Source organism: Phaseolus vulgaris, chromosome 2 (genome assembly GCF_051622355.1).
Source record: "Phaseolus vulgaris cultivar YP4 chromosome 2, ASM5162235v1, whole genome shotgun sequence".
In the NCBI taxonomy this organism is placed as follows: Eukaryota; Viridiplantae; Streptophyta; class Magnoliopsida; order Fabales; family Fabaceae; genus Phaseolus; species Phaseolus vulgaris.
Window position 1 is genome coordinate 16,294,010 of NC_143499.1, and position 22,248 is coordinate 16,316,257.

Genomic DNA, 22,248 nt, shown 5'->3' on the forward strand with positions numbered 1-22,248 from the left:
AGGAGGAACAAACCTCGCGCGCATACACTCTTTCAAAGCATTCCAAGAAACCACGGGAGGTTTCTTGCGATATATAATGTCCATTACAATTTTATGCCACCATTCTTTGGCATAGCCCACAAAGGATGAAGAAACTAGCCTAAGTTTATCGTCATCTTGGACCTTACACACATGAAAATAATGGTCAACCTTAGTCTCCCAATCTAAATACACATTAGGATCACTATCACCATTAAAACTAGGGACTTTTTTACAAGCAATGTTGAACACTTGGTGATATCTTTGGTCACGGTTATAGCTCTCTTCATGAGAATGATGGTGATGCCTCCTTCTTCTATGTTCTTCTTCACCAAGGACTGAAGGTTTGGAAGGAGAATGCTGCTTGTAAGATGCACCACTTGAATAGCCAGCCATTTTGCAAATGAAAAATAGCAAACACACAAAAACAGCAAACAAGTTAAGAAACAAAATTAGCAAAAACAGTGAGCTTGGCAATGAAATTGCCGAAGGGAATTGAGGCAGAAAATAGGTCACTCTCAAAGAAATAATGTCCTTGCACCAATCTGATCTTGAGGTCTTGGAATCCTCAAATGAAAGATGTCAAAGCAAGCACACCAATCTCAAAGGCAACCACCACAAAACCAATGAAACAATAAAGACAAACAAGAAAAGGTATAAGCAAAGAAAGGTAATTGCAAAAGGAATACTATATGTAAGACAAACTCAAAGATTAATGAATGAAAGACAAGCAAGAAAATAAAGAACTCAATGAGGAAAGAAGGCACACCAAAAGAGTCCTAGAGAAAAGTACTAGAGAAGATTTAAAAAACAAAAAACAGAACTACAAGAAAAAGTGTTGTATGCAAACTGTGCTATGTTTACAGATTTAACTGGAATGATTGAAAGCGAACTGGAATGTGAAAAATTAACCACAGAAACTTCAATGTCTCAACTCAATAATGGCACTGGAACGAACTAAAAACAGTAAGCCAATTGAGAGAAATAAATTTTTCAAAATTGCTGCCCAATTACCGTCTTTTTTTGGGCAGTAATGTACACTTTTCGTATTTTATTTATCATTTTTTGTGTACTTGGAATTTTTTAGTGCTTCTTTTTGCTATGCTTTTGTAACACTTTGAAGAATGTAAATCCAAATTTTCACAATTTTCCAGTGAGCCAGTTAATTGCAGTAAATTGAAAACAGTAGCACGTTTGTAAGAAAACAGAGGAACCTATTTAGGAATGAAAAACAGTATGATGAACTAGCAAAGACATAATGTAAATTGTGTAAAGGAACTTGTATAGAACTAGAATACAAGCATGAACTCAAATCTAAAAATGAAAATGCACAAAGGATCAAGCAATAAACTCAAAACAGAAAGTAAACCAAAGCAAGAAACAATCAAAGCAATAAAAGTACTACAAGAAGTAATGACAATTATGGAATAACATGACTAAGACAAAACTTGACATGATTACAAAATTAAAAGACATATCACAAGATGTATCAACAAGTGAAAGGAACCTTAAGGTCAGCTCTAGGAAGGTGAATGCTATTCCAAAAGAGCAGCCATACTCATATGAACAATGAGTGCCATAAACCTTTTCACAAGCACTTGGTGTAACAAAAGAAAAACAGCAAGAAAAACTCAATTAACACCTAAAACATAAACTTAAATTGCAAGAAAATTAAAGAGCCCTTGAAATTAAAGTGCACACAACTCAACAATTAAACAAGAAGAACCTAAGACTCATGATACCACATGATGTGATTCCAATAGCAAGATATAGATGATTCTTTGACATTTTATGGAATCAACTTGAGTTGGAGAATGAATAGGCACTTTTAATAGAAATGGATCAATGTTCTATGTTTCAAGAACTCACCAAAACTTGCACCAAACACCAAACTCACATGGAAGACCCATTTCTTGCCAATTGAACCGATTAAATTGAACAAGAAAGTAAATGAACCGATTGAAACTCTAAAGAAAGCAATTGAACCGAACAAAACACGAAAAGGAGCTACTGAACTGAATTAAAACAGTAAGAAATTGAAAAAAACCGAACAAAAATGCAAGAAAAGGAAGATGAACCGAATAAAAGAAACTACACTTGTTTTAGAGTTCATATGGACATGGAAATGGAAGAACTAAATGGAGAAGAGAAGAAACTTATGTGGATGAAGAACTTGATTGATGAACACGCCACTTGAAGTGTGATTGCTCCAAGATAAGTGTGAATTGCCGCCACTTGAGGGAACCAAGGCTCTCAAGATGAGACTAGGAAGAGGAGAAATCAAATCTCACTCACTCAATCACCAAATTGGGAGAGTTTCTTTACTACAAATTTCAAATCTGAATTTTACAAAGGGAGCACCTCTATTTATAGCCTAAGGTGCTGAAATGCAAGCTACACAAATTCAAAAACTCCCTCCTAAAAGCTTCTAGAAATGGCGCCTAAAACAAAGCATGAGGAAGGTGTGATCCCTTCTCTCACTTTGGCACCTCCTTATTTACTCCTACACCTATCTACTAACACACACCCCTAAGACTCCTAACTAAAAACTAAAAGATGCTTTAACAATAGAGGTTTCTAATGTTTCCCTCTAAGCACCTTCAACAATATTCTTTATTATTTAATACTTGGCCTTGCCCTTTATAGGATGGACTTGGGCTTGGGCTTGGGCTTTGGGCTTGGGCCTCTCTTTTTATTTTATGTCTTCTTTTAATTTTGAGAAGACTAGAAGGAAGAACTTCAAGTGTGATGGTGAATGACCTCTTCCTTCATTAATAAAATCCTCCTTTACTTGATTCTCATCACAATGGTCATGTTGTCTTCTAGATATTACTTGAAGATTGTGACTTTAACAACTACTTTTTTTTTATTCTCACTATTATAACATTTTGAAAAAAAAAAACTTTTATAAATCTTGACTCCTCCCTAAACCATCATATATGTGAAGTGGATGGAATAATCATTGGGGAGGATGATAACAATGGATGTGAAAAACCAAGTGTGAATAATCATTCAATTTTAGTTTTGTAAGCCAATTTTTTTGTGTCTTTTTAATTTTCTCACCAAAAATTCAACTACATTTCAAATTTTCATAATAGAAACACCAAATGTATTTATTTTAAAATGAAAATACCAAAATTATAGATTCAACAAAATAGAGGTCAAAAGTTATATATTTTAAAATATGATGTTAATTTTCATGTATATTGTAATTTTTACATTATCAATTAATTACAATTTTATATCAAATAACTTTGAAAAAAACTTAAATATAATTATAATATTGAATATATAATAGAAGACAAAAGTTATATATTTTAAAATATTGGGTACATAATAACAATAAAATATTGGATACATAATAATAATAAAATATAGATATGCATTAAAAACAAAAATAAAAAATGCGGATACACAGGCGCTCTCGCGTCTGTGTTTCTGCTAGTATAAATGATCTATACCTATATATAAAGGGGATTCCTCTCTTTAACTACTCTAAAAAAATTTCTTATTTTATCCTTAGATTAATATTTAGTTTTATTTCATTATTTTGGGTATTGCGTCATTTCCTTCTTTTTAAAAATATTTGGAATAATTGGAGGAGCGGTTTTGAATTAAAAGAGATGATTTATTTTGAAAATCAATTGCTTAAAGAGAGGGAGTGTCTGTTCAAATTATGAGAGAGAAAAAATTATTAGGAGACGTGAGTAAGTAGTGGCCAAACGTGAGTGGTTACTTCCAACTTTTGATTTTCTGGATTCCTCTCTCTCCTTGCTCTTAATTGAAACAAATTGTGAATTAAGGATTTACTTTAATTTTCAATCGTCTTCACCTTTGCATTTTGTTCCCAGGTTCCTTTCTTTCTCTCTTTAATGTTAGAGTTAATTATATTTGTTCTCCTATTTTGTGATTTAGTTGTGAATCTCTGGTTAACATTGTGGTTTCTTTGATTTTTAAACCTCGCATACAGGAAAAAAAAAGGAGGATTCATTCATTTTGTTGCTAATCGAGGAACCTCCGACGACTTAATCTCTCAAATTTGCAACACCCACCAACATCACTTATCGAAAATTCATCTGTTATGCTTCTATGTTTTCTTTTATGTGTCGTTTAAATTTATAAATGTCAATGTAGTATTTATTTCCAAGTTCCTATTTATTTATTTCACTACTATTTTTTTTTGTGTTACAAAAGGCTTTTGAACCGAGGCAGATCCAAAAAGGAACCAGAGTGTTGATTTTTCCTACCAAATTAGTTGGGTGGTAGTGATATTCAGGACTTACCTACCCGCAAGAAAAAACACCTTCTTCCCGATTCCTTTCTTCACTACTTTAAGAACAAACGTTTGTCCGTCCCAGATCTTACTTCTACGATATCAATTTTCATTTTTCTAATTGGGTTTTCGCAGTCATGAATTTTATGTGTTTTGAAGAAATTTGGTTATTACTGTGTATTCATTATTGAAGGTTGTGTGATAGGAATGGTGCCAAAAACAAATGGAGTTTTCTCTCTTTCTTGGAGGGCGAAAGCAAAAGGTTAATCAAGTAATAAGAGCAGTCATTGCTCGCCATGCAAAGCTAGAAGAAGAGGTCATATCATATCTCCTTTGTTTCATCATTCATTCAACAAGTATTAACTAGCGGTTTCCTTGCACGGTAAGCACTCAAACACAACCATTTACAATAACCAACTATTATAAAAAATCTAGAGTAACCGTCCCACGTCCACTGCATCCATTCTGCTTTTTCATCGGCTTGCACTCTTTCTCAATGCTCTCTCACAAGAGTATCAAAGAAGCACAATAGAAGCCTATATAATTCCGACTATTTAATTGTTGGAAGAGCAAGTGGAGGCGAAAGAAGTATCAACTGTTCTTCCCAACCTTTCGCGACCCCTTTCACTAATCTCCGATTCTGACCTCGCTTGCTTGAACCCTTATTTCGATATTTAGCGCTTTTTGATGAGTTTAGAGAGAATGTCTCCTGCTAGAACTGTAATCACTTTTATTGTCATATTAAATCATTATTATTATCTTATTTTATATTTAGTATATTATTGCTTTATGATAGTTAGCAAATTACATGGAAGAGAAGGCAATTGGACCTTGGTTCCTAAGCGCAAACCTTCACAAGGAACAATGTTGAGAAAAAAAAAATCTAACAATGTTGAGGCCTCACAAAGCAGTTAGACAATTAACAATGAGACACCACCAACCACTGTTGACTAATGTATTTTTATATTTGTAGAATGTTTGGTCTGATTTTTTAAGGTGATGAATGGAGGGGATTAAACATAGTATAAAAGTATTCCACAATAATGACATTCTTTCCTTTTAATTCTCATGATTTTGAATCTCATACTTTTTTGTTAATATTGAAAAAAGCCGAATTCCCATTTCATGTTATTCTAAAGTTTGCATACTTGCATATTACTGGTGGATAATTAAGTTTCTATTCCTACTATATTTCTTATATTTTTTCTTAGACTCTTTTAGTTAAATATAAAGTACTACAAAAAAAATATTGTTGGTTAACTCTGTCTCATAGGATTTTATATTTTATTTTATTCTTGACTACAATTTTTAGATCCTACTGGACCTTGCCTCGTGTTCTTCATTACGTCAAAAAACTCAAACACAAATGTGGATGGGATCAGGTTTTATTGGGCCCCACGGTGGACACCAAATGTTCTTACCGGTTGACCTAGACTCCATACGCATTAAGCGCACCCCTAGGTCCACAACTACCCTTTGTTAGCCGCCTTGCCTTTATTTACAAAAGGTTACCATAATTATACCAAAACGGGTTTACTCGTACAACCGAGGCCCAACAACATGGCCCATTATACTGAACCAAAAGTCAAGCTGACCTGCCTGTGCCATGCACCAAGATCCAACCACTGAGCCCTGAGCCCTTTGGTCCAGTACAAGGACCATATGAGGATGTCGTACCCATACAAATGGTGTTGGTCGGATGACAATAATCAATGGCCAACATGTTGTCAGTAGCATCCGACTTTAACAGATTATGATTATCCATAAAGGAGTCAATGGAAGACGAGTCCCTATAGGCGGAGATAAACTCGGTCACCTTGGAATCAACCTTGTCAAGTCCCGAATGATGGGATGACTCTTCGGCAGGTTCTGCCCGGTCGGTAGTATCTTCCGGATTGTTAACCCTTACTACAGAGGTCTCCACAACGGGCAATGTCTGAATTGCTCCGATCGACAAAGGCTCGATTGTGGAAGAGTCAGAAGAGGACAAAGAAGAAGATGAAGAAGATAAAGAGTCAGAGGAAGACATGACTAACCTTTCGAAATGAAGGGAAAACACCTCGCCAATATGTCTCGATTTCGGAAGTCGGAGCAAGAGAGCAGTGAGACAGAATAGTGGGGGACCACTATTTATAGCCTTTGAAGAGACCTGGAGATGAAGTATCTCTCTCATCTCAACCGTTGGATATCCCTCGATCTAATGGTCCACGACGAATGACGCCAAAAAAACTAAGTCATCATTACAAGTCACGTCACGCATTCAATGTTGCCAACATCACGTCTCATCTCGGGATGACCAACCGTCACAACGACCTCAGATAAAGACTCTTCAGATTAACCATCCTCGAGCCTGGGGGCAAATGTATCGGTACGGTCAACACGACCGAGACCTTGACTCGGCATCCGATCAAGACCGACCGACATGACCAACAATGAGCATGATTAATGACTCAACATTTGTTAATCTTCTTTTATCAGGCCCATTAACCACAATGGCCCCACAATAATTGTATAAATTAGCACAGATCCCAAAGGATCAAGTACGCAATCATCTAATCTTAAATATTGAGTGCCGAGTGTTGAAATCTGACTTGAGCGTTGTAGTACCTTTTGCAGGTACCATTCGAGTTTAGAGCTAGTAAGGAGGAGGAGTGGAAGAACGAGTGTGAGAGTTCAGCCGAGAAGAGGGAGTGAGGTGCAGATTGACCGATGAGTAGTTCGAATCGTTTTCTGGTTCCAACCCCGTTCGAAAACAATTGAGGAGCGAAAGAGTGAGTGTGAGAGTTCCATTGAGAAGAGTGAGTGAGATGCAGACCGACCGACCAACCGAAGAGTAGTTCGAATCATTCTCTTAATTCCAACCCCGTTCGTGAACATTGTGAGTGAAAAGTAAATTTTTTTAAGTATAACAGTTATATGTAAATCTTAGTCTGGCACATTAAGTGTGTGTTTGCTTTTGGGGGTGATTGAGGTTGAGGATGAATGGGTGTCACCCTTGTTTGCTTCTATGAGAGGGGGAGGTTGAGGATGAGAGTGAATGGAAAGTTGAGGGTATTTAAGATCCTCTCATAATTGAAGAGAAAGGAGAGTTGAATGAGACGAAAAGACCATGGTACCCTTATTTTTTCATACAATAATATTAATAATAGAAATTATTATTAATAATAATTTTGTATATATATATATATAACATAACATAATTTAAAGAATCTAAATAATATTAAAATTATCTAAATAAATTAACTTAAGTAACAAAATTAATTTAAATTAATAAAATGAAAAATAATAAAATTATACTTATATTTAAAATTATATTTAATTATTTCTTTGAATTTTACATTTTTTTCTTTTATTTATAAATGAAACTTTAAATTATTTTAATTAATTAAAATATGCACAAAATTAATAATTATTTATTCTTTTTTTATATATAAGGGTAAATTTGTAATCTTACAATTTACAATATTCAAAATAATTTAAAATACTCTTACAACCATTATAACAAATCACTCACGTATCTCAATAAACTTTCTTCACACATCCACCCTAACATGTCCTAATTTAAACACACTTACTTTTTTCACACTTTCTTCTCAGACTCTCATTCTCCCACACCCTCAACTTTTCACTCCCCAATCCAAACAAATAGGTAAATCTTAGTCTAACACATTAAAACAAGACAAGAAAAATATTAAAGAAAAATAAAGAGCGAGACCAACAACAATTTTTATAAAAATAAAAGTAAAAAAAAGTGATATATGAACAATAGTTTTCTTAAAAATAAATAAATAAAAATGGAATGCACCACTTTTCACTGTATTGTAAAAAAAAAATATTAAAACACGAGTTTTTTCTTTGTGTTTTCAATCATAACTTAAGTAGATGATAATTTTTTAAAATTTTATTTATTTTCATAAAAGAAAGCCAAAATTGCATCATTTTAATAAATTTACAGTTTTTTCCAAGTTTTGATCATATTCAAAAGGGATTGTAGAAAAGAAAGGCGAACGAAACGACGACGTACTGGGGGGCGTGATAATAGCAGGCAAATTGAAGATTGCGACTGAGAACATCGAAGTTCCGTTTCTCGGAGCACACTGCGCTACGAAGCTCTCAACAATGGCGATTTCTGGCGATCTGCGAGTCTCTGCTACTCTTCCACTGTATCGCTCTCACTCCCACTCACCTCCACTTCGAACCGCTTTCGTCCCTTCCCCCAAGGTTTCATTTTTTCATCTCTACATTTCCGTCTTCTCTTCTCACGAATGCTTCTCACTCTCTATCACAACACGCATGCATTACCATTGCAATTCCAGTCATGCTGAATTCGGAACCTAATTTACCTACAAACCACACCGTTTGAGGGTTCCACAATCCGATTAGGGTTTTTATAAAATTGCGGTGTTTTATAACGTTGTACTCGGTGGAATGTCAAATGTGAAGCATTCGAAATAGAAACAAGGAAATATATAATTACCGTTTTAAGATACAATAACAGCCTTCAACAAACTGATGTGACCCTTTATCTGAGTACATGAATTTTGTTTTTATGTATGCATTTAGTGTCATTTGGCAATTTGGCATGATATGATGGATGGTCTAGAGGCATGCCTAGTAGAAAGTGAAAACCTTACACTATAGTGGAGGTGATTGGTTTAGGTGGTATATGTCTAATTTTTTGTTAAGTATGGGCTTAGGTTCCACTTTTGACCCTTGTCAAGATTAAGATCCTAGACTATTCAGCATTTTACGTGCTTTTTCAAGTCTGCCAGTATGTGTGATCGGAGCAGGATTGATGGGATTGTTTGCGAAGTTGGTGAACTTTCTTGAGCTTCAAACCTGCAAACATTTGTGTTGGGATCCAATTGCATGGTATGGAACTTGAGTCCCACATTGGAATTATGGGATGGTAGTCCGGGGTTTATAAGAGCTCAAGCTCTCCAATTATAATAATGGACTTTTGTGGTTTGGTTCTCTCTAGGTTCTTATCAATTTATAATAAGCTTACGATTTTCTTCAGGTTATGACACTCAGGCCAACGACTTTCTGTCTTCCTCCCTCTAGTGTTGTCTGCCTGTCTTGTGGCTTGACCTTCTTGAACCACACAATCTTCCTCTTAATCCCTAAATCCCCCTCGACTCAACCTCTTTGAATCACTCTCTCTCTCCCCACTCAGACTCTCAACAACTCTGATAGGCTGCAGTATAACTTGGCTGAAGCATTTTTTTTTTGGTTTTGAAACCCGTGGATTGGGCTTCATTTGAAATACAACATCTCCTAATTTTTTAATAGCTTTTCTGCGCTTCTTTATGCTCTTGTATGTTTTTTCTACTGTCAAATAGAAATAAATTAAAATATTTATGATACAATAACAGTAAATAAATATCAAATTTTAAACTTTAATTATAGTAGTGTGTTTACGTGTATTAAGTAATTATATTATCGTCCTTTTTTATTTTATAATTTATATTTATATTTTTGGTAGGGTCTTAGAATTTGTGTTATGATCACTTCTTTTATGATCTTTCAATCTGTTTCCAAACTTGAGGAAGATATCAATTTTGACATCCTTGAGCCTTGATTATAGAAAAAAACTCCACTACGAGAGCTAGCCATAATGTGCTATGTATGTTCTCTACCTACACAAGATTGTCTCCTGTAGAAGGCCCTTGGTTCTAAACCAAATAATACTATAGGTGTTTTTCATATGATGGAAATCCATGGAAAGTGTTGGGTTATATGCTATTTTGTCTCTCTGTGGTTGGTTGAATGCTATAAAAGATTTTATTTGGCTAAGTTGACACGATAGCCTGCATTCTTAAGTTGTAACTCCATTTCATGGCCCTCCAGACCAAAGTATTAAAGGAGGGCATCATTATTTTTGCATCATTTTTTCATTTGATTGAAAATATGTATAATATATGGTTGGTAAGTTACTTGCCTTAAACATTATAGAATAGTATATATATATATATATATATATGTACATATATTTAGGTTTTTATGATTTAGTCTAGTGTTAAGTATGATTATAGAGAATGTGGTACTGCTTTTATGTTTTCTGATTTTTCAGTGATGTGGGAAAGGTTCAACAAAATGCTCTTTGATTTTCTATTTGATGAGATGAGATGTTTTTATTAGGATTTCAGATGCTCGTGGCATAGCTTCTTGAATTTTGTATGTTGATAAATACTCACATTTATCTTAACATTATATCAAGATTTTGAAAGCAATTAAAAATTCGTTGTCGATAATTTTTCAAATTTTCTGTCTAATAATAGGTAGACTTTCATCGTTTCTTGAATGGAGCATGTAACATCTCTGAATTCACCCCAAAATGTCCTTGCCTGACAATTGTACGATGCAATATTCGTGGGTACTGCAAGCCAGTTACTGCAATCCTTGGTGGTCCTAAATTTACATCAAATTCAGTTAGTCAAGAAGCTGAAAATTTTCTCCTTGACGCTGTTAAAATGAACTTCTTTGAGCGATTAAATTTGGCTTGGAAGATAATTTTCCCATCGGCAACATCTAGAAAAAACTCTAATGCTAGGATTGCTAAGCAACGCTTGAAGATGATTTTGTTCTCTGATCGGTGTGCAGTAAGTGATGAGGCAAAGCGAAAAATTGTCAGCAATGTTGTGCGTGCTCTATCTGACTTTGTGGAAATAGAATCACAGGATAAAGTTCAGCTGAGTGTCTCTGCTGACACAGATCTTGGAACTATTTACTCTGTCACGGTGCCTGTACGGCGAGTTAAGCCAGAATATCAAGATATGGATGAATTTGGGACAATAACAAATGTTGAGTATAAGGACACTGGAGAGAGTTCGGGATCTGTTGATGTTAGATTTGATTTCTATGTTCCGGACGAAACGACTGGATTTTGAGTTGAAAGATCTTGAATCTTGATTTCTGTCAAAAGTGTTTGAAATGCTTACCAGTGAGAGCAAATCTGGAGTGGTGTATATATTTTAAAATTGAAGCTTACATTAGGATGACACTAGATTTTGATGAGAAATTTTGTTTTTGTACTATCTATATCAGTTATTTTTGTTCGTTGCATCATTGAACTATGATATGTTGTGATTTCTTACTTAGCATTTTATGATAAGCATTTGTTATTTTTGAGTGTATGAATGGTCATTATTCATGAAGTTTGTTGGTAGTTTTCATTACTGTGTTTGGTTTTAGAATGGAGAAGAAATAAGTTGAAAAAAAGATAAAGTAAGAAATAACTCTTAATGTTTAATGTTTGGTAGAGTAAAAATAGAGTGAGTTTTGCTATATTTTTTTTTTCTTTTCTTCTTTCTCATAGATTAAATATCTAATATTATTAACCTTTTTCCTCCATTCCTCATCTTCTCTACCAAACAAGGGTAAGCATTGTGCATTGTCCTTACCTTGATTTCTGTCAAAAGTGTTTGAAATGCTTACCAGTGAGAGCAAATCTGGAGTGGTGTATATATTTTAAAATTGAAGCTTACATTAGGATGACACTAGATTTTGATGAGAAATTTTGTTTTTGTACTATCTATATCAGTTATTTTTGTTCGTTGCATCATTGAACTATGATATGTTGTGATTTCTTACTTAGCATTTTATGATAAGCATTTGTTATTTTTGAGTGTATGAATGGTCATTATTCATGAAGTTTGTTGGTAGTTTTCATTACTGTGTTTGGTTTTAGAATGGAGAAGAAATAAGTTGAAAAAAAGATAAAGTAAGAAATAACTCTTAATGTTTAATGTTTGGTAGAGTAAAAATAGAGTGAGTTTTGCTATATTTTTTTTTTCTTTTCTTCTTTCTCATAGATTAAATATCTAATATTATTAACCTTTTTCCTCCATTCCTCATCTTCTCTACCAAACAAGGGTAAGCATTGTGCATTGTCCTTACCTTGATTTCTGTCAAAAGTGTTTGAAATGCTTACCAGTGAGAGCAAATCTGGAGTGGTGTATATATTTTAAAATTGAAGCTTACATTAGGATGACACTAGATTTTGATGAGAAATTTTGTTTTTGTACTATCTATATCAGTTATTTTTGTTCGTTGCATCATTGAACTATGATATGTTGTGATTTCTTACTTAGCATTTTATGATAAGCATTTGTTATTTTTGAGTGTATGAATGGTCATTATTCATGAAGTTTGTTGGTAGTTTTCATTACTGTGTTTGGTTTTAGAATGGAGAAGAAATAAGTTGAAAAAAAGATAAAGTAAGAAATAACTCTTAATGTTTAATGTTTGGTAGAGTAAAAATAGAGTGAGTTTTGCTATATTTTTTTTTTCTTTTCTTCTTTCTCATAGATTAAATATCTAATATTATTAACCTTTTTCCTCCATTCCTCATCTTCTCTACCAAACAAGGGTAAGCATTGTGCATTGTCCTTACCTTGATTTCTGTCAAAAGTGTTTGAAATGCTTACCAGTGAGAGCAAATCTGGAGTGGTGTATATATTTTAAAATTGAAGCTTACATTAGGATGACACTAGATTTTGATGAGAAATTTTGTTTTTGTACTATCTATATCAGTTATTTTTGTTCGTTGCATCATTGAACTATGATATGTTGTGATTTCTTACTTAGCATTTTATGATAAGCATTTGTTATTTTTGAGTGTATGAATGGTCATTATTCATGAAGTTTGTTGGTAGTTTTCATTACTGTGTTTGGTTTTAGAATGGAGAAGAAATAAGTTGAAAAAAAGATAAAGTAAGAAATAACTCTTAATGTTTAATGTTTGGTAGAGTAAAAATAGAGTGAGTTTTGCTATATTTTTTTTTTCTTTTCTTCTTTCTCATAGATTAAATATCTAATATTATTAACCTTTTTCCTCCATTCCTCATCTTCTCTACCAAACAAGGGTAAGCATTGTGCATTGTCCTTACATGATTGTGTGTAAAATTATAACTTTGTGGTTTGTAAACATGTCACCTGAATACATTTTGGATGTGTTATGTAACTTTATGACTTAATTACCTTTTCTCTGTCCTATTTATTTATTTTGTTTAATTTGATTTTTCTATTAACAAAAGTTTCAATCAAATTCTTCAATTTTAGAAATAGAATAATGTGATTATGTTAAGGTTGAATAAACTGACTCAATTTTGAAAAAGTAACTATGCGATCTTTTATCGATTAAAGTATCATTAGTTTTATAAATTATTACTATGTTAAATATACGTGAATTAAACTTGTGAATATTGTACATTAATGATTATACTACATTGAGTGACAAATAATAACATTATTGTATTTTTTAAAATTGAAAAATTTAATTGAACTAATGAGATCAAATTAAATAAAATAAATTAATACAAATATTTAAAATTAATTAAGCCTAAATTTATTTTCAATCTTATGCATAAGACTTAAATTCACTTTTGGTACAATAGTTTTGTAAGTTCTCAAAATTACAAAATTGGTATCAAATAAATGGAACCGGCAGAATTAGTAAAAAAATTATTGAACAGGAAAAAAATCACTTTTTCAAACTTTTTCCTTAAAAAAAGTAAAATATTAACATGTGAGTACTTTCTTTTTTATTCTACATATAGACTTGTTATTATTAATAAATATTGAATTTAAGTATGTAATACATATATGCTATTAAATTTTTACACGTATTATAAATGTTATATAAATGATAAAAATTTAAAAAATTATGTTTTATTTTGGTTTTCACCATCATAAAATTATGATATTATTATATTTTCAATATTAATTAAATGTTTTGAATTACGAAAATATTTGTTTTAACCATAAAACCATGAATCAATGTTGTGATCAATTAAAACACTACTAGAAAATCATAAAATTGAAACCAATTTTTAGAGACCAAAATAATTAGTTGCAATAGTAACTAAATTAGAAACCATTTTAGAAACTAAAAAAAAATTGGTTTCTAAATTAGTTTCTATTATTGTTAGCAAAACACTAGAAAAACAATCAGTTATTTCTGCAAAACAATCGGTTGTTTATACCAGTAAAACAATAACAACTGAATTTAAATGAGTTTAAGAGAAGAAAGAGATACACAAATAGTTTATATTGGTTCACTCTTAAACCAATAGCTACATCCAGTCCCCAAAATCCATTGGGCAATCCACTAAGTAATCAATTACAGATTACACACAAAACCACCAAAGAAGTGACCTTGAACCCCTCAAGAAACACACTTCCTTTGGCACAACACACACCAAGAATGTTGATCTTGACAACCTCAAGAGCACACAACACTCCTTGGCTTACAACACCAGAATTTACAAAGAATTCAAAACGAATTACTGTTACAGAATGAACTGAAATCAATACAGATGTAATCTTATTCCACTCTCTCTTGAGAAAACCAAAGCTGAATTGTGAATATTCAAATCTTGAAAGCAATCTCTGAAAAACTCAAATTTGTTATTCTTTTTCCTTGTTTGTTATAAAACATAAACAAACTATTTATAACTTTCAAAGATTGGTCAAAGCATTTAAAACAGGAGCACATTCAGTTTGAAAATCATTTAAAGCACACTCAACTAACAAAACAGATTCTGTTAGGATTTTCAAACAAACAATCGATTGTTTTGGTTTGACAGCAAGTCAACCAACCAAAACAGTTTTCAACCTTTTCAAAAACACCTAAGAGTAAAACAATCGGTTGTTTCGACAAAACAACAGGTTGTTTTTCACTTAGTTTGAAAAACACTTTAAACTTAAAAGATTTGAAAACACTTTAGCTTTAGATTCAACAAAGAGTGGACTACACAGATAAACTACCCAGATCCTACTCTAAAGACATCGGCAACTTCAGCCTTCCATCAAACACTAGGATTTGGATTCTTCAAAGCTTTTGATCACACTTGATTCAACATAATATACTACTCGGACGTCCCTCTATCAACCGTCTAGGAGCAATAGTCTCCACCCCACACTTAGCGATGGATTTTCCATCTGCGACCGGAGACATTGCAACAATCCACGTTGACAAAAAAAACAACTGTCTGGGAATGCTATGTAGCAAGTTTGAAGGTGAAACCTACCAAACGTTTATATAGATCACCGCCACGAGGCTGATCTCCGAGAAGATGAGAGCAATCAATGGAGAAATACTCCCAAGATGAACAATCAAGAAAGCACATGGTCACACTTGTAGACTTGAATCCCTGACTAGAGGATGCATGAATGGAAGCAGGCGAGACCTTCAACCCTTGCCTCTCTACGATGATGAGCATAAGACGTACATTGGGACGTCTTTGAAGCTGGACGGCCGCAGGACCATTTGCACAACCTTAATGGATAACATTGACCTCTTTGCTTGGACCGCCGCCGACATGCTTGGCAAAAGTTCAAAAATTATCACACATCGTTTGTCTGTTTACAGAGAAGCAAGACCGCTCGCACAGAAAAAGCGGAAATTAGGGGAGGAAAGGCGCAAAGCCGCCCGACAAGAAACAAATTTTTTTTGATGAAAGTCGACTTTATTAAAACAAAATATTACACTACATGGCTGGCTAACGTAGTCATGGTTCAGAAATCTAGCGGTACATGGAAAATCTGTGTAGATTACACCGACCTCAATAAAGCGTGTCCCAAAGATTCCTACCCTTTGCCAACCATTGATCGACTAGTTGACGGTGCAACAGGCAACCATATCCTCCTCAGCTTTCTCGATGCATACTCAGGATACAATCAAATCCAGATGCATCCGAGAGACGGAGAGAAGCCGACCTTCACAAATGACTCAGGAAACTTCTATTATGAGGTCATGCTGTTCGACCTTAAGAACACAGGGGCTGCATACCAGCGAGTGATGGATTATGTTTTTCACGACATGATTGGACGAAGTGTCGAAGTATATGTAGACGACATTGTTGTCAAATCCGACTCATGCGAACAACACATAGAAGATTTGAAGGAAGTCTTTCGAGCCCTTCGAAAACATCGCATGTGTCTAAACCCCGACAAATGTGCATTCAGCGTGGAAGGAGGAAAATTTCTAGGATTCATGCTCACCCACCGTGGCATAGAAGTTAACCTAGAAAAATGTAGAGCTATATCTGAAATGCGGAGCCCCAACAACATTAAAGAAGTTTAGAGATTGATCGGGCGACTCACAACACTCTCCAGATTTGTGCCAAAATTGGCGGAAAAGACTAAACCTATCGTTCAAATGCTACATAAAGTGTCTAAATTTCAATGGACGGATGAATGTGAGAACATATTTCTCCAACTGAAACTTTTCTTGGCCTCCCCGTCGGTCATTCAGAAGCTGGTCACCGACGCACCAATAATTGTCTATCTTGCCCTTTCAGAAAACACAATTAGTGCAACCCTGGTCTAAGAAGTGTATACAGCAGAACAACCCGTCTACTTTATTAGTCGAGTCGTCCACGGTGCAAAAAATCGCTATCAGATGATAGAAAAGGTCGCACTCACTTTGGTCGTCATAGCTCGATGAATGCGCATGTATTTTCAAAATCATCAGATCATAGTTAAAACTGATTACCCCATTATGAAAATACTGGCGAAACCAGATTTGGCCGAAGGAATGATAGGCTGGGCCGTCGAATTATCAAAATTCCACATCTAGTACCAACCGTGAGGAGCAATTAAATTGCAATCTCTGGCTGACTTTGCTACCGAATTTAGTCCCCTTCCAAATGAAGATAATAAATCTCCATGGACCCCGCACATTGACGGCTCTTCCAACATCAAGTTGTGCGGCACAGGAGTTGTACTAGAAGGACATGGCAATCTCGTTATTGAACAAGCTTTGAAATTCGATTTCAAAGAATCCAATAATCAGGTTGAATACGAGGCAATTATTGTTGGCCTTAACCTTGCCATCAACTTGGATGTCAAAAAGCTAGTATGTAAGAGTGATTCTCAGCTAGTGGTCGGATAACTGAAAGGAGAGTTTGAAGTGCGGGAAACCCTACTACAACGATATTTCCACTTTGTGCAGGGATTACTCACCAAGTTTGATGATGTAACAATTCATCACATACGCCGAGAACACAATGCCCGAACTGATAGACTCTCTTGCCTCACAAGTGTTGCCAAAAAGGGGCTCCATTGGTCGATCGTGTATGTTACATTAGCCAAACCTAGTATCGGCACAGACGAGTGCATGACGACTGACATCCAAACAGACTGGATGACACCAATTAAGCAATTCTTGACCGACAACACATGCAAAGCACACATAGAAAAAACGATGAAGCAACAAAAGACTCGATTCCTACTAATTGATCAAGATCTCCACCGACGAGGCTACACTCGCCCACTTTTAAAATGTCTTAATACAGAACAGGCTAGCTACGTTATGCGAGAAATACATGAAGGTGTATGCGGTACCCATTCAAAAGGCCGAACGATGGCAATCAAGATACTGCGCGCGGGATTTTACTAGCCGACTGTCCAAGGTGATTGCATGGACTACGTGCGTAAGTGTATGAAATGCTAAGAATACGACAACCTGGCCCACCAAAACCCGGAAAACCTCCACTACATTCTCTCCCCCTAACCATTCACGAAGTGGGGCATGGACATCATCAGACCGTTCGTTCCTGGAAAAGGACAATGTAAGTTTCTATTGGTCGGAATAGATTACTTTACCAAATGGATAGAAGTCGAACCCTTAATGATGGAGATCAAGTTCAAGAGGACATGGAGGCCAATCAACAAGATCAAGAAGAGGTAGAGGCACAAATAGAGGACGCCCATGGAGGTCAAAGCCCACCTCAAAGGCTTACAAGAAGCATGTTCAAAACTTTAGGAGCTAGGGGACAATTATTTTCTCTTTTTGTAATTTCTTTGGTTGAAGGTGGTTAGAGGGAAACATTAGAAACCTCTATTGTTATGTCTTTAGTTAGGAGCTTTAGGAGGGGGGTGTGTTAGTAGATAGGTGTACGAGTAGAAAAGGAGGTGCCAAAGTGAAGGAAGAGGTCACACCTTCCTCATGCTTGGTTTAGGCACCGGTTCTAATAGCTTTAGGAGGGAATTTTGAATTCTCTTAGCTTTGTTTTTCAGCACCCTTAGGCTATAAATATAGGTGCTGCCCTTGTACATTTCAGATTTGAATTTTAATTAGAGAAACTATACTCAAATTTTGAGAGAGCATTGGAGAGCTTTTGAGCCTTCTTCTCTAGTCTTATCTTGATGGATCCATGGTTTCCTCAAGTGGCGGCTTGCACACTCATCTAGGAGCATCCATCCTTCTAGTGGCGTGATCATCCAACCATACATCCATCTTCATGAGCTTTCTCCTCTCCTTCCTTTCTTCTCTTTTGTTGTTCATGTCTTGAGTTTGTGTTCTTGAGTTTTTGGTTCGGCCTTTAGTTTTTCCAGCAACTGTTCTTCTTCTTCTTTGTGTTTGGTTCGGTGCATTTTATTTTCCAACACTTTTTTTCAGCTTTCTTGCCTTTTAATTCATTTTAATCGGTTCAATTCTATTCTTAGCCATTTCTATTCGGTGCTTTTGATTTTTACCTCTTTTTGTTGGTTCAATTTGACAATATGAGGAACTTCCATATGAGTTTGGATTTGGTGCTAGTTTTGGTGAGTTCTTGACTTAGAACATTGATCCAATTCTAAGAAAAAGTGCATAACTATTGTCCAACTCAAGTTGATTCCTAAGAATGTCAAGAATCATTCTTTTCTTTGCTATTGGAATCATATCACTTAACGACTATCACCACGAAGAATGTTGAAAATTTCATTTGTTAGTTCGGGTTGCCACAGGTAATCTTCACTATCAACGACCGACAATTCACTGACCGAGTACTAGTCGAGTTCTACGAAAAGCTCGATATCAAACATATCACCAGCTTAGTTGAACACCCATAAACCAACGGTCAAGTCAAAGTCGCTAATAAAGTTATTCTTAATGAATTAAGAAAGAGGCTCGGGCTAACTAAAGGTAAATCGACCGACGAACTCCTATAAGTCCTATGGGCCTACTGATGTACGCCGCAGTCCACCACACAAGAAACATCGTTTAGTTTGACTTACAGGACATAAGCCATGATCCCGATCCAGGTGGGAGAACCTTTTCTGCGACGACAGATGTTGGATCTGAACCTCAATAGTGAAAGCTTGTTGGTTGGCCTCGACTTTATCAACGAGTTAAGAGACAAAAGCAGAATTAGGGAAGAGGCATGCAAGCAGAGGGCGACCAGACGGTATAACTCAAACGTAAAGCCTAGGAATTTTCTAAGAGGAGACTTAGTGTGGCGAATGCAAAGTGACACCCAAAAGGCTGAAGGCAAAAATTCTCAAGCAACTGGGAAGGATCGTTCCGTATTGCCGACACAACAGTCGGCGATGCTTATTACTTAGAATATTTGTCAGGAAAAACTATGCCAAGAACGTGGAATGCCACACTTCTAAAATTTTATTATAACTAATAAACATTGCCAGTGTACTCTTTCCTCACTCGATTGTTTTATCCCTAAGGAGGGTTTTCGACCGAGAAGGTTTTAGTGAGGCACTTTAAACACTTTAATCATCCTATCTCTTTCTCTTTATCTTTATATATTTTTGTTACCAGAACATAAGGAGTGCCGACTCCAATTGCATTTATTTAAAGGATTACTACTCCGATAAACCCACGAGATGTGACCAAAATTAAGACCATCGAGAATCCTGACTTGATCCGCGCATCTTCGATTGATTATTACCATCTTAATTATCATCTCAAGTGATAAGTACAACATACGTATCGCACTCTGCGATCAGATTTAAGTGACGCATTAATTTCACAGCTCATAACAACATATTTAAGATTCAGGGTTTACGCACATGAACATGTGTCAGTCGGTGAATCATGCAAATATATAAACATATATCAGTCGGTGAATCACACAAATACAAATGAGTAAATAAACTGTTCAAAGGATAATAAATTTGTTCAGAGCCCACAACCCGGGTCCAGGTTACATAAGAGGTTCTATTATCTCCTCAAAGGATGGCTCTGACTCGGTTGCCTCGATGCGATTCGGCCTATCCTCTAACTCTTCCATAATAGTATCGGCATTCCTGCCGACTGGCACAAGCTTTCCATCCACCACGTTCTTGTTTAAATCATAGCGGGGATCATCCATTGGCACGCCATGGAAAAATGCTACCTTTCGGACACCATGCTGAAAGCTCTCTACATTTATCCGCAACATGAACTCATGGCATTTTTCCAGTTCGGCAGCAAGTACCTTCTCCTTCAACTCGGCATCAACGCTATCTTTTAAGAGTTGGTTTCTCTCGGCCTCCACCTAGCAAGGTCCGCCTTCAAAACCTCTTTCACTTCCTCGATCGTCAATTGATCTTGCTACGTCTTTTCCCTACATGCCTCAGTAGTCTACAAAGCCACCTTCAACGAGTTGACCGACTTTGCCAACTCGGTCCTCAACTTAGGCACTAGCACTGTGTTAGTCCTCTTCAATTCTTCACCAAGTGCCTTGCCAACTATAGTGGCTCGGCTTTGCAACCCTACTAATTCTTCTATCAAATTCTCAGTGGGAATGGCCGCTAAGACACCCTCATCCTTGGGAAGCAAATCAAACTGCACAGCCTGTGCTAGTTGTAGCGAGGGACCTAACATTGAAGACTGCCTGATAGAAGACTGCCCTACCCCAACACTAGCTTGGGCCTTGGATGGTCGGCCCCTCTTTTGATTTGGCACCGGTAGAAACGGGGCATTAGCCGGAGCTGCTTGAACCGGAACAACGACTTTGTCCTTCCTGACCGCTATTAAACTCCCAAGCTTCCAGTTGGTCGCTTGTCGCTTGAGGCTATTCATGAAACTACTCAAAGTCAGGTCCATCCATAGGATAACAGCTGTAAGGTACATACAAAATTAAACCACATCAACATAACAAATACACAATCATATGCAAGAAATCAACGTACCATTGATATCCGCCCACTTCTTGGATAACCCATGTAAAACTATCAGCTCTCGGATGAGCAGTTTATAAGGAAGCTGGTCAAACACCACTAGAATTGACTTATCTAGGGGTGACATGGACGACTGCAACCAGTTACTAAGCTGGGTCAGATTTTCTGTCCAATGGAAAGGGAACTTTGTGCGCCCCTCCGCATCATAGAAAAAGTCACTACCGTTCGGCTCCACAAAGATTTTAAAATATTTTTCTTTAAATTTTTTATAAGATGTGGTATAAGCAGCAAACCGAACGTTCCCCGGTCGACTAGATAAAGATAACCAACTCACGGGAGTACTCGGACGGGTATTGTAATAATACAAGAAGGCTTGAGGGGTGGGAATAAGCTTAAAAAGGTCACAAAGCACTCGGAACGCCTGAAGGGCCACCCACGAGTTAGGATAAAGTTGGGTAGGTGCCACTTTGAGGATCCGAAGGACCCCCATGGTAAAATCATTGAAAGGTAGGCTTATATGCAAGTCGACAAATAAAGTATTATATACAAAGAAGAAGTCTTGCGTTTCCCGACCGTGGCATACACGGTCGGTAAGGCCACAAATACCGGCCATCATCGCATTGGTTGGACAATCGGGTCTTATAAATGAATTCTTAGACAAAAACTGGTCTAAACTATCAGAATCTCTTAACTTAGTGGGAATTTTTAAAACAGATGGGTCAACCCAATCGTAGCTTGGACCGCCTGATGAATAACTCGAAGCACTACCCTCTCTCACATTACAAGACGCAGTCCGAGTCACAGAAGATTCTATATTCACAACATTATGAGAAGAATCCACAGAAGAAGACATTACTGACTTGGGCATTCGATCACTAAAGAAGAAAGTTGGTGGATTCGACACTCGAAGCAAACGACACATTCTATGAGCACTAGAGAAAGCGTAAACCTCGTCACATTCTGAGAATGCCCTATTTATAGCAAGTGAAGTAACAGAAAGAGTGCTTCACCATTTGATCAAAATTGTTGGATCTTTTTTTTTATCTGCAAAGAATAAATTAAATTAAGAG

The 22,248-nt window shown here is 35.9% G+C and overlaps 1 protein-coding gene across 1 annotated transcript; it reads left to right on the top strand.

The window, feature by feature from the left end:
* Window positions 1-8,296: 8,296 nt before the first annotated feature.
* MINE1 (homolog of bacterial MinE 1) lies at window positions 8,297-11,427 on the top strand. The gene is made up of 2 exons (XM_068612237.2): window positions 8,297-8,512; window positions 10,573-11,427. The coding sequence occupies exons 1-2, from the start codon at window positions 8,411-8,413 to the stop codon at window positions 11,179-11,181; spliced, it is 711 nt and encodes a 236-aa protein (XP_068468338.1). The 5' UTR covers window positions 8,297-8,410; the 3' UTR covers window positions 11,182-11,427.
* The last annotated feature ends 10,821 nt before the right edge of the window (window positions 11,428-22,248 follow it).